General features: G+C 40.1%; 1 protein-coding gene across 1 annotated transcript in view; it reads right to left on the reverse strand.

The window, feature by feature from the left end:
* Kcnq3 (potassium voltage-gated channel subfamily Q member 3) overlaps positions 1-13194 on the reverse strand; it is a 308651-nt gene that overhangs the window by 10634 nt on the left and 284823 nt on the right. The window contains exons 10-14 of the mRNA XM_031359714.1: positions 8549-8751; positions 7503-7605; positions 5019-5150; positions 2922-3020; positions 634-718 (exon numbers count right to left, since the gene is read on the reverse strand). Coding sequence (XP_031215574.1) covers positions 634-718; positions 2922-3020; positions 5019-5150; positions 7503-7605; positions 8549-8751 — 622 coding nt within the window. The remainder of the gene's footprint in view (positions 1-633; positions 719-2921; positions 3021-5018; positions 5151-7502; positions 7606-8548; positions 8752-13194) is intronic.

The raw sequence follows: 13194 nt of genomic DNA on the forward strand, positions 1-13194 counted from the left end.
TGGTGGGCAGAGAATTGACATCTATTAAGAAAGTCCTCTGGAGTGCGTGGACAACAATGACCTTCTATTGACAATTGACTACGCACTAGCTAACATTCTACATAATTCACATGTGTTGGCTCATTTAATCCTCATGGCAATTTTATGATGTAATGAATTTCCTGTATGACAGAGAAGCAATTCTGAGGTTCAAAACAGTAATTAACTTGTGGGTGATCACCCAGCCAGGAAAAGCAAAACTGGAGAATTAGAATTAATTTCCCTATCTTTTCTTCTTCTTTTTTTTTTAGTGGTAGTTGATATTTATTATGCCTTATCTCCATATGAAAAAATGGCACCTGGAAAATGGTTATGTGGAGCTGGAAGGATAGCAGTGAAAAGCAAGTGCTGTTCTTGGAGATGACTTGGGTTTGGTTCCCACATGGTGGCTAAGAACTATCTATAGCTCCAGTTCGAGTGACCTCTGCAGGAATCAGTCATGCATGTGCCGCTCATACATATATGCCAGGAAAACACTTATACATATAAAATAAGAACAAATAAATCTAAAACAAAGAAGAAAATAACATGTGCGTGCGTGTGTGTGTGTGTGTGTGTGTGTGTGTGTGTGTGTGTGTGAATAGAAGGGCTTACCTGTCTTTCAACTTTTACAAACTTCCCCATCATGCTTTGGTCTTCAGTTTCTGATGTGGCTGCCCTGGCTACATATGGTTCATTCCTAAGGAAAAGCCAACAATCCATAAGGTCACTGTATCCATTTTGATTGTGCAAGGTCATTCCAACTGGGAAGATTATGTACATGGGACCATGCTTTTCACCCACACTGACAAAATCTGGAGGAGGTTCCTTTGGCATGCTTAGTCAGGACTGCTGATGCCATGCTTATCTTCCTACAGGAAGAGGTGAGACAGATGGGAAACTGTGGCAAGTATCTAACAATGCCTAGAGTGTTTACTCCTTTAAATTAATTTCAGTCTTAGGGCTTTCATACTGTAGTGTCTGGTCTCTGAATTTCCATGTAGTAGGCACACACATTTCACATGGTTCATTTTGTTAAGAATGGCAAATACCTGCAGCATCCAGAAAAGAATGCTAGAATGTACCTCCAGGAATCAGGGGAGGGCTGTATTTTCTCTATGTGCAATTATTATCTGCCTCCATTCTAGTTCATTCCAATATTCTTACATTATGTGGAGATGAGGTATTTCAAAGAAACTTGATGTTGCTAAAACCCATTCATGTTGGTGATTTCTTGACAGCTGGTTTTTCCCTCTTGTATTGCCTCTGCTAATTTACTTCTTTGTCTGAACAGCCTTCAACTAAAACAAATTTCAAAAACTAGTGGCCTTGTGCTACATCCAGCCTGCCAGTGTTTTATTTGTCTTGCAAAGGTAAATTCAGTTTGATATTTAATTGAAATTCATTTTAATTAACATGGGTAAATTAGAGTTTTGAGTGTCCTTTTACCTATTTTCTGGGTGAAGTTTTGCTTACATTGCAAATCTACAAAAGATAGCTCCACAATTTCTTATTGTTATAGACCCCTGTCAACCCCTCAAACTCTCTTATGAGTTTTGTGACTTCAGGAATTAATATCTCTTAGTGTCACTTTTCTTATGTATGATATAGGTGTAATGAAGTACCCACAATGGAGGTAGAGGATTACATGTGAGAGTTCACAGGAAATGGTTCACATAACACTATTTTATATTATTTTATCTTATTTATTAATTTGTTTATTTTAAGATATGGTTCCCTCTGCACCTGGGGTTGGCCTCAAATTCAAGATGTTTCCTATGCCCATTTCTCAAAGGCTAGAGTTATAAGTATGTACTACCATACTATACTCTTAAAAAGTTTAAAAACAGACCTCCACACCATCTCATAAAAGAGGAAGTTGTTAGTTGGATGTAGTCTTGTATTCCTGTAGTCCCACTAGTCTGAAGGTTGAAGAAGAAGGACTACCATGTGTTTAAGACCAGCCTGTGCTACACAGTTTAAGGATAGACTAGACTAGGTAGTGAGACATTGTCTCAAAAGCAAATATCAAACCAGCATAAAAGCTCCAAAGTAATGAACTAACTGATTATAATAAAATAAATAAAAAATTTAAGAGTAGAATTCTCCACAATATATTTACTTTTTATAAAAAATTGCATTATATGAAAACAGAACTCTTTGTTAACATTAGCTACAACAGAACACAGCAACAGACATTCCCACTAGAAGTGTCAGCAGCCTCAGGTCCCATTATTCTTTGTTGTATGCCAAGCCTAAGGCTGAGGAGTAGATGCCTTCTTTTACCATACCAATGTTCTTGTTTCTAAGATGAAGCACAACAGTCCTTCACTTATTCATCTTGCTTGCCTTAAAGGTGATTTGGAACAAAGAGGCACAGATCCAAACAGTGGACCTTAAAAAGAATAATATTTGTGCAAAATTCAAAATATTTTTTTGGAGCAAGGAGAATTGTCTGAGTTACAGCACTATTAGAGATGCTGGCATCTGAATACTGTCTCTCACTTTGTCCTGGAAGGTTTTGTCAGTCAAGCACCAGGATACTGTGCAGGAGCAAGCAAATGAGCTGACCAAGAACATATTAGCTCCATGAGCATTAAATATGTTATCTGTTTCAACAAAACTCATGAGTCTCCTCTTGTTTTATAGCCAGAAAACTGGCTATTTCTATTTGAAAAAAACACAGAAATAAATATCATTTCTATGTCCTTGGAACAGGAGCATAAAGTCACCTCCACAGAAGATTTCAAATGACCACAACCTGAATCTGCTTTCCAAGTCTCCATTTTCTTTGGGAGAGGGTTGATTTCACCTACATAAAGTACCTAAGCTGAGATTTGGGGATGGAGATATTGCATAAACCTCATCTCAACAGTGCATCATTCCACAAGCACAAGCCCCACCTTGGAGACTGCTGGGATGGGTAGGTAAATGCTGACCCTTTCTGAGACTTCTTATGTTTTGGAGTGGATGGAGGTCCAGGGGTGAAAATCATATCTATTCTGAAAGAAGAAGAAGGGGGAAAAGAGCAAAGGAGAGATTAGATTAAACAAAGCTTTGTTGTTGTGGGAAAATAAATCCTCACATTTCTTAATTCAAATGTGGCTCTGGAGTATGTAAAAAGAAGGGGGGAAATGAAAGGATGACAAAAAGAATAAAAGAGATATTGCCATGCAAGATATTGCTATCTTTTTCAGTCTGAGGGAGTGAGAACATTTTCTCATCTCCAAGGTACCAGAGGGAGATGATCCACAGAGCTGGGGTGAGAGCTATGCCTTACTTTGTACAGCAAATGTCACATGTATATTACAAGTATATCTCATCTTCCACATCTTCTGCCTATCCTCAAACTTCCTGATTAGAGTCAGACTTCAGGTTCCATTTTTAGCTTTATAGATCCCTGATTCTCCACACAGAAGGATGGTTCAACCCTAGCTCCAGCACCCTGCTTCTATTTCTGTACAAAACCAGCTTAGCAGAAAGATGCTGTCCACCATGCTGTGGAGCAGGGAAAAGGTAGTGGGGTGCATCTCAGGATGACGACTAAGATGCATCCAGGAATAGTCTTGGGCCACATTTTCCTCTAGAAACCCAGTTTCACTTCCAACAGACATACACAGCATCATTTGAAGTCAGGCCTGTTTTCTGTCTGGCCCACTGAAGTATGCAATTTATCATCTTGGCAGATAACCTCTAGCTACAATCCCCAGAAACACATATTCTTGATAGCTATCAAAATTCACGACACTGCAATGGTCTATCCTGTAAACACTAAAACTGCCTGATAGTTTTGGAGTCTGGTCTGTTGTTGGGAGCACACTGTTTTCCTGTCTCCCAGACTTGCATAAATGATAGCATAGAATGACTGAAAACTTGTTTATACATAATGCATTTGTTCAGCAGCTATTGAACCTTGACTTGCTATCTACCACTGTGTGGGGGACAACTAGAAGTCATGAATGAATCTACTTGCAAGATAATTCTGTCACAAAGAGCTTCATTGGTGCAGTGCTCCTACTAAGTCAGGAGGATACTCCATTGGATGAAGAAGCAGAAGGCCATGTGATTTTTGAATTGTGCAAGTTTCTCTTCAGGTCTTTCATATGAGGGAATTACATCATTCATGCCATGTGCATTTCTTAGCAAATGCATGCCCATTTTTTTGTGCTAATACTATACACATATAGAACATTGTTTCATATGATTGCCTGATCAAAGCAGAGTTTTGATATACATGACATACATATATTTACTTGTTATGTTTTCAATTTCTAGACTGAAAAATTTGGAGTTAATCATCTGGACTCACAGCTTTGGTTTCTCCATAAGAATTAGGGTACTTTTGATGTGATAAATACATTAAAGGATTCTAATGGACAAGATGCATATATGTCAAGTACTTAGGAGAACAATAAAAGTGGTGGTATTACCTAAAAATACTCTTTCTAAATGGTGTCAATTTCTTTTGTATTTCCAGTTATGAATAACAGTAAAATTATTCTGAAATTCTTAAAAAGTAAATTCTTAAAGTGTGGTTGAAATTTTACACTTAGAAAAAAAAATCAGCTGAGGTGTTAAATGATCAGAGTTTAGTAATTATCCAAAGCAAAATAGACAGGAACTAGTTGATATATACATGTCTTCTTTTCGGTGTCAGGCCAGTCAGAAAGCTAATGTTGACCATGGAAATATATCAGGACTTCTCTGGAGCTTTGAAAAATTGGACTAAATAGAACCTAGTAACATTTGACTCCTTTAGAAGGAGCAGAAGTCTGGTCACCATGGTCCTATTACTCTCTATTCTATGCCAAGGCCAAGTCTGAGAGTAAAGCTTGCTGGTCCATATGTCCACAGTATTAAATGGGTCCTCCTGTTTGTCAAGTTCCTCTGCTGCATTTTGGATTACTTCTGAAAGTCTGTCTCTTGAAATTCTACACTCATATGACTTGGATTCCTGAGTAGCTGAGAGAGCATAGTCCATTCTCACTTGAATGTATTACCTTGTCTGTAGGTACTTTATCCTGGAAAGCATGTCAAGATGTCCAGCGGAATACTGCTCAATCACATCTTTTACATCATAAGGCCTCAATGTCTCCTTGAATTTTTTTTTATACAGACGGAATTGCAGAATTCTGTAAGGCAAAGGAGAGGCATTTGTTCACCTTGGGCAGACCCTGGAGGAAACAACCATGCCTATCCAGCAAACTCCAGACACAGAGGGAGAAAACATAAAGGAAAGGCCTGGATGGCAGAAAGCTGGCCTTGGGTTCTAGTCCTTCCTGTCCCTCTGCATCTACTGGGATGGCTAGTGGTGCTCTTTCAGTCATTTGAATATTTACAGAATTGAAGCAACAACAACTTTGTACAGTTGTTGAATACTCATCACATAGAAGACACTAAATTTGATGCTTTATGTCAAGTCTTCTAATGGATCAGTTTGCAGAGGAGCAGCCATGGCTCTGGGAAAACACATCCCATAGGTCTCGATGTCAGAACTGGATCAGAGACAGGCTTGGGTACCAACAAGGATGAAGCTCTTGGTTGCTCTCACTGCCACACTGCTTTTTATTTGAGGATAGCTGAGGTCTTTCCTCCTCTAAACTGCTTGTTAAAATTTTCACTGATGTGACAGAATACCAGACAAAAGATCTTAGGATGAAATGTTTATAGTTTTATGGGAATGCCAACTGGTAGGGAAGGCATGGAGGAAGAAATAACTCTAATAGATACCATCCAGAGCCCATAGTAGTTTGGTCACATCACAGACCAGGAAACAGACAGCTCAAGATACAACAGGGATCAAGCTATATGCCATCCCCATATTATAGTCTTAATTGTGCCTGGCTGGGTTTATACCAGGATATTCAACAATCTTCCAAAAGAGCACCACTTCATAGGGACCAGGTGTGTAAATGTCTGAATATTCTACATCCAAAAGATACTAGTAGTTAAGCATGGTGTTATATGTCTACAATTCCAGAACTTACAGGTAGAAACAGAAGGATCAGAAGTTCAAGGTCACCTATGACTATATAAAAGTTGAGGTAGACCAGGACTACATGGGACTCAGTTTCAAGATCCCAAAACGAATGAATGTGAAAACCAAACCAGAGCAATAGTTTCAAATTCTTTTGCTCAGAGTTTATACAGGTTCCATTTAGTACAGGGACACATTCACTTCCTCCTTCCTGAAAATCAATAATGCTCCTCCTAAAGGCTGTTGTCCTCTTTTGACTCAATCTTTCTGTGCATAGTGCCAACCTCAGCTTACAGCCAGTCACTCATAGTTTCAGGAGGCTCCGCCTACCCAGGCCCCACCAGTTCCCATTGGCAGTTATCTTCTTGAAGGAAGCAGTTCAAGTTCATTTTATCTTAAACACCACGATACAGAATTTCTTGCCAGTTTATACCTGCCTTTTACCTAGTTTTACTTGAAGGAGAACAACTTCTGTGATTCTGAACGATCGCTCAGCGGTTTTAACGGAACTCAGTCATGCTCCCTCTTATTCTATCTGTGGCTGTATGTGCTAGGATGGCAACACTGAATTCTTGAGATAGAGACCTAGGAAGTATGAAACCTAAGAAGTTGGCCCTTCATAAAGAGTTGCCATTCCTTGAATTAAGGCATTTGAAAAAAAGTATACACACTGGAGTGCAGAGACAGGATCCTGTAATATCTCAGGAGAGTCCCAGTCTGGATCCGTTTGACCAACTGGTTTTCCTTGAATGAGTCTTATCAGTCATTAACAAATGTAACAGATGCATTTTTACCTAACAACCTTCCTGTCATATCAAACATAATGGAGAGGAACCATACCTCAGCATTTGCTGGAGTTCATATCTTACAACTATTTTGCTCCCTAGTCTGTTACACTGGACATCTTGCCGGAGATAGTGTAACTAATTTCTGTCACCCATTAAACTGAGAATAAACCCAGAGTCTGATACATTTTTTTTTTTAAGAATTAACACACTTTCTTGATTTCCCTGAAGAATTCTCAAGCAAGCTAGAAATAGAGCATATTATGTTCTCTTGATCAGACAAAAGCATCTATAATTTATTCTTGTTAAAATGCTGGTTCAAAAGAATAGATGGACGAAGGGAGGCAGAGAAAAAAAAAGCTATCCTGAACAACTGAGGTGAATGTTGAGGGAAATCTCCACGTGATCTTATCATACACCCCGAAGCCCCTTATATATGCTGGCTAAAGTCAGACAGAGATCACTCTGATGGATGTGCTGTCAGGAAAGTTAAAGCAACCCTGTTTCCAAACAGATGTCTCTCTGACTATTGTCTATGAAAGAATCATTGTACTGAGGGTAGCTTTCTTCATAGAGTATGAAGTATTCATAGGACCTGGCTCAAGGTGACCAGGAAGTGGCTCCTGTTCTCTTTCAAGTTCCAAAAGTACATTATCAGCTGTGTCCTATGGGCATGAAGTTGAAGCCTTGTGACGGCATTTAGGTGGGAGAAGGATCATCACCTGACAGCTCGGATGGCAGCCTTTAAGGTGGGGATCATGTCTTCAATGAGGAAGTCATTCCCATAGCCCCTGTCTTCTGCCATGGGGTCGCCTGTCCCAGCATCTGTGAGGGAGAAGTGTATGTCAATGGAGCTCATCATAAATGGAAAACCTTAGAGACGATTATGGAACCAGAATCTCCAGTATGTATATTATTCACCCCTCATCTATATTCCCATCTTGTGGACCCCGGTTGTGACATCATTTACCCTTCCTTAGCATCCCCACTCTGTGATCCAGAAGGTTGAATCAGAAATAGGAGAGGTTCATAACTGCTGTGGAGGACGATGCTAGGAAGTAATTCTGGAGAGCTCTGCAGGTGGAGGCGAGCACATCAGCAGAAAAAGACACAAGTGTGGGCCTCACACTGAGACAGACATGACTTAGGTTCTTGCTCTGTCAGAATTTCTGCTCATGACCTGAAAAGGTCACTTTCTGAGTTACTAGAGGTTTTAAGGAGAAAGAGACAATGAGAGTGAAAGCCCTTGGCAGCTTCAGACACCTCAGATGGCATTTTCTTCCTTGTCTTGCCTACCACTAAGTGACATAGGTCCATGAGGCCATTGTTTCTACAGTGTTTAACATACAGGGTATTTTTCCAATGCCTTTTCTCCACTCCTGAGGGTTCTAGTGTGCATATTTCCAGACAGCCATGTACCTGACTCACTGTATCTGCCTAGTTGCCCTTCATGAAAACTGGCTCACTGGGGCCACCCTTATCATCACAGTGCAGGTCCTAAGGCTCCTTGGAAAGGTTTTAATTTGAAGCACAGAGTTGATACTAGCCTCCTGCACTGGGAGGTTTCCTCATTTATGAGTCTTCGAGTATGTCAACACTGCGATGCATCCAGCCCAAGTAAAGTGAGGCATAAAGTTGGTTGAAGGAGGGATGGGAAAGACTTGCTTTGTGGATTCAGGAGGTCTTTAGTGGAGAGAGGGAAAAGTGAGAAGGAGGGGGAAGGGCTGGGAAAGGAAGTAGAGAAGCTGAAAGAGGAGAAGGGCATTACCTTCAGAACTCTGCCAGAAAGCGTAGGCTTTCATGCGGAAGGCGGTGCGGAAACGCTCTTTATTGTTTAAGCCAACGGGCTTTGGCTCTTTGGAAGGGCTTTCTTCTATGGCATCTACATTCAGAGGGGTAAATAGCTTTCCTTTAGTATTGCTACCACGAGGATTAGAAAGGCGAACCCGATCCAAGAGACCCAGCTTTTGGCTACAAAATAAGCAAAAGTGAACAATTTTCCTCCTTCAGTGCAGGTTCTTGTAACTTCCCATCCCTCCATAAAGAATCACATTCTCTTTTGAGGATGTGTGGAAACTGTGCACCCAGGAAGCTAACTTGAGTCAGCAAATTGGAATTGGATGGGGTTAGGGAGTGGTTCAAATCCTAATTCTAGCTCGGAATTCAAATTCCCCTACTGGTTACATCTTGAACAAATTTCCAATGTCCCTGGATTTCCTCCTGTGTTTATGTGGAACCTAAGACAGGGCCAGGATCTGCAGCGGTATCTTCTACAAAAGTAGTTTCAAGTGCCTGCGGTCACGTTCTCTAAAATAACACTAAAATAACAAAGTTCAGGGGGAGTTAAAGCAAGAGGGAAGGTCCATTGATTTAACTTTTCCGAGAATGTCTTTATATTTGTTTATTAGTTCCCTTTATTAGTCTTTTGCAATAGTTAATTGATTAAGCTTCATCATAGTGTGCATTTATTGGAAAAGATGCAAAATTTACAAGGTTTGAAACTATCTACAGCTTCTATGGGGGCTTGTAATGGATCCCCCACAGACAAGATGGAGTTACTAATGTAGTTATATACAACAAAAGTTCTTTGTTCTTCATGCTCTTCTTCTCTCTATCAATAACTTCACTTTTCTCCTTACCATTTCATGGTGTCCAAATAGTAATGAGCACAGATAAATTTCATCACACACCAACCAATCACAAACGAATGACATAAATTACACCAAGCAGGCACATTTTAACCTGCTGTCCACAAACAGATTCCTCTGATAGAACTTAGTAGGTTCATGAGCTTTGATGGGGAAAGTATGCTTTCAAATTACCAACATTCAATCAAAACTTAGCATCCCTTTCCATTATTATCCATCTGTAGGGACAAACTCATTCCTGGTCCAATATTGTGAGGGTGTTCAGCCCAGCACAAGGTATATGTGGCACAAGGTACACCATAGAGAAGTGCTTGTGTGATTCCATCAAAACACTATTTCATAAGCCTGTTTCAATACAATGTTTCTTTTATAACTACACATTGCATTAAGCATGTTATATTTACTCATGTTGTGTGTGAGTGTGCAAGCATGTGTGCCACCATGTACATGTGGAAGTCAGAGGATAACTTGCAGGATTCAGCTCTCTCTTTCTACCATGTGGTTTCTGGAGACCAAACTCAAGTCATCAGGCTTGATGGCAAGGGCCTTTACCTGCCAAGCAACCTTATCATATACAGTGTAAGTATTTTGCCATCTATGCCACTCCCCAAGATTCACAACCAGCTTCTTTTGCTTCCCAATGCCCTTTCTCGCTATCTCGGCCAGCTTCATTACTAAGTGCCATTTGAAACTATGACTGGATATGCACCCTTTGAAATTCAGCACTCTAGTGCTTCAAAGGCACATGTTTTCCTTTGTCACAGAGTAGAAGCAGCACCTACTCCTACTTGGCCCTTCTAAATGACCAGCATATCTCACATATAACCTTCAAGGACAAACCTAGACTAGGTGGAGCCATCTTGATAACCTATGTGATCTAGGACACATAGCTTATTTTTTTTTTCTGGTTGCAAGACTCCTTATGTGGAAGATGATGACCTTATGCTTACGTTCACAGGGTTTATTATATGTCAAATGTGCTAATGTGTGGGAAATGCTTATTCCCATCTATGATGCAGGAAGCCTTCACTAAGCACTGGCTGTCACTACTATCTTAGAAAATAATCCTCTTTTCATAGAAGCAGTAGAAAGCTGATGACATGTGTGGAAGGGATCAACATAATTCCTTACGGTATGAAGACAGGCTTTTGTGTTTCAGTTTTTTTAAAAAAAATATGTGAAGTCAGACAAGTGTGGGGATTTATATAGCATTTTATATCTACTTAACACTTGCCTTAAAACTCAACATTCTGCCTTGGTAAAAGATAAAATGTGAAGGTATTAATTACACATAAACTAAATAAGGACAAAATTCATGACAGCCACTTTGTTCTGCCCTGAAACTTTAGCATGACCTCTGAATACTGGAAGGATAATGAGAAGACACTCTTACTCTATCAGTTGTGAGATTCAAGATTCATTTTCTTGGAATTCAGATACCTCATTGCATCTCTTAAGAGTCTGAATTGCTTTGGCCATGCTCATTTAATAGCCCAGCAGTCTCAGATGACACTTTAGACTGTCTTAGGAATACAGATACACTGGCATAGAAGACTCAGCTCTGAATTACTCACAGCCCCCGAGCCTAAGAGGCTTACAGAATTCTTCCTCTAGCAAAGTGGATGCTCAGCTTACTTATTAATTGGGTTGCATGAAATCCAAGACCCCAAAGGATAATGAAATACAAGGCAGTGTTGGTGAGTGAACCTCAAAATCCATTTCTGTCCCTCTCCATATGGACTCCTAGTGCACAATACAGGCCCTGTTCTTGGAGTATAGCAGAGAAGGTGCTAACAACAGTCTGCCTTAGACAGTAAGAGTCCCCAGTTTGTTAAGTGCAGACAAATAATATCCACATTTGGATTTGAAAACTGAAAACAGATGAAGTGGGGATGGAAAAGTAAAATCAAACTAGTCCTGGGTTTCTATTTCTGGTCATAGCACCCATTTTCAATAGGAAGGCTAGCCACATTCCATGGTGCAAAGTTATCTGACATTCAGAACTTTGATGTGCTCTGATATGTACATGGAGAAACTATATCTCTTTTTACTTCTGAATTACAATTACTCTCATCTGAAACTTTGGCTGGTACCTGAGCATTAACCTCTATGATAACATTTCAGCATATCCAGATTTTCAATATAATACCCAATATGCAATAGCATGTTCCAAGGTGTTCTCATCTATGGTGCTTAGCCACCGGCATTCAAAATTTAACTCACTGATGATTTTTCTGCTACATAAGGGTCTTAGAGGGCATTGGCAGCATCTAAAGACAGTTTAGTTAAACAACAATTTGAGAAACTCTACTGGCCTCTTGTGAATAAAGGCAAAGGAGAGACTAAGAAAGAATATAAAGTGAAGAACAAATGCTTGTTGTCTGTGTTGGTCTCCTAACAATCTTCTTTCTCCATGTACTCACTTTTGTACATAAACAGTATACCATTTGTTTGACACTGATCCCTAGTAAGCGTTTGCTCTTCAGGTGAAACAGATATATCCCAACCAGCATGTGAGATTAGTAGTAGCATGGTTTTCATTTCAGTGGCAAGGACATTGAGACAGGGAGATTGTGTAGAGTGCTCTAAGTCACATGGAATACAAGAAGAGTCAGTTCTAATTCCTGTGACCACTCCTTAATTCTACTACCTGGCTACTTTGAATACTTGGTTAGAAAAAGATATAGGACTATAAATCTGAAGGAATCCAGACAGCTGGGTTAAAAACCCAGCCATGGTGTGGTTCTCTGTTGTTGTTTGTAATCTCACAAAACTCCATAATCTTCAGTATGTTATTAAGATGAATACTTCCATTGTAAAACTGTCCAACCAAATCTCATGCCTTGACTCTGATGGCTTTCTACCATTTACAATCTCATCACATTTGCTTTTGCAGAAGGTAGTGAGATGGAACAGATCTCCCTAGGCTCCTGAGCCAGTGTGGGATACTTTTAAGGCACATTAAAATCTGCTAAAATTACTCTTAGCGCTAATGATAAATTATTTAAGTTCTGATTGTCAGCACTCCTGGTATCTCATTTTCCTGAAAAGAAAAACAAACAAACAAGCAAAACCAAACCAAAAACAAAAAAAAACAAACAAAAAAAATCTTTGGGAGATGAGGCATTCCAATTCTCTAGTTAGTAGCTATTGTATCCTGTCTAGCTCTGTTAGCTGTCCTGAGCAAAAAGATTGTCAGTCAAATGGTCAGCCAAATTACCCTCATGTTACTGCCAGACATCTTGAACTGCCTGTGGATGTATTTAGAAAACTATATGACAAGGCCCAGCCTCAGCCAGGGCTGTTTGAAATAGTTCATACCATATGCTAAGATTCACTGAGGTGCTGACAAGGTGAATCTGTGACTGGGCTAAAACTGATGACTGTGATTGCCCCAAGAATAGACTCTCTGGTTTTATTATCAAGCTGTTCAAGTGCCCTGAGTGAGGAAGTCCCTGGGGGCTGACTCCCCTGTTCTTGTCACAGTTGGTCCAATTAAAGGCCTCCTTTGCCTGGCCTTTTCACATCTTTAGTAGTGGGTTGATCTGGCAACAAAAAGAAGGACACAGCAGAGACAGCAGTGGAGGCAGTAATGGCACGGGCAGCAGGAAGATGTGGCCAGAGCAGCAAGAGTGCAGAAAGCAGCAAGGCAGTGAGCACAAATAGCTGAAGGAGACACAGATGTGTTTGAGAGCAGCCAGAACTAAAAGAGCAGCTGAAGTAGATGAGAGAGAGAGAGAGAGAGAGAGAGAGAGAGAGAGAGAGA

Source organism: Mastomys coucha, unplaced genomic scaffold (assembly GCF_008632895.1).
Source record: "Mastomys coucha isolate ucsf_1 unplaced genomic scaffold, UCSF_Mcou_1 pScaffold7, whole genome shotgun sequence".
NCBI lineage: Eukaryota > Metazoa > Chordata > Mammalia > Rodentia > Muridae > Mastomys > Mastomys coucha.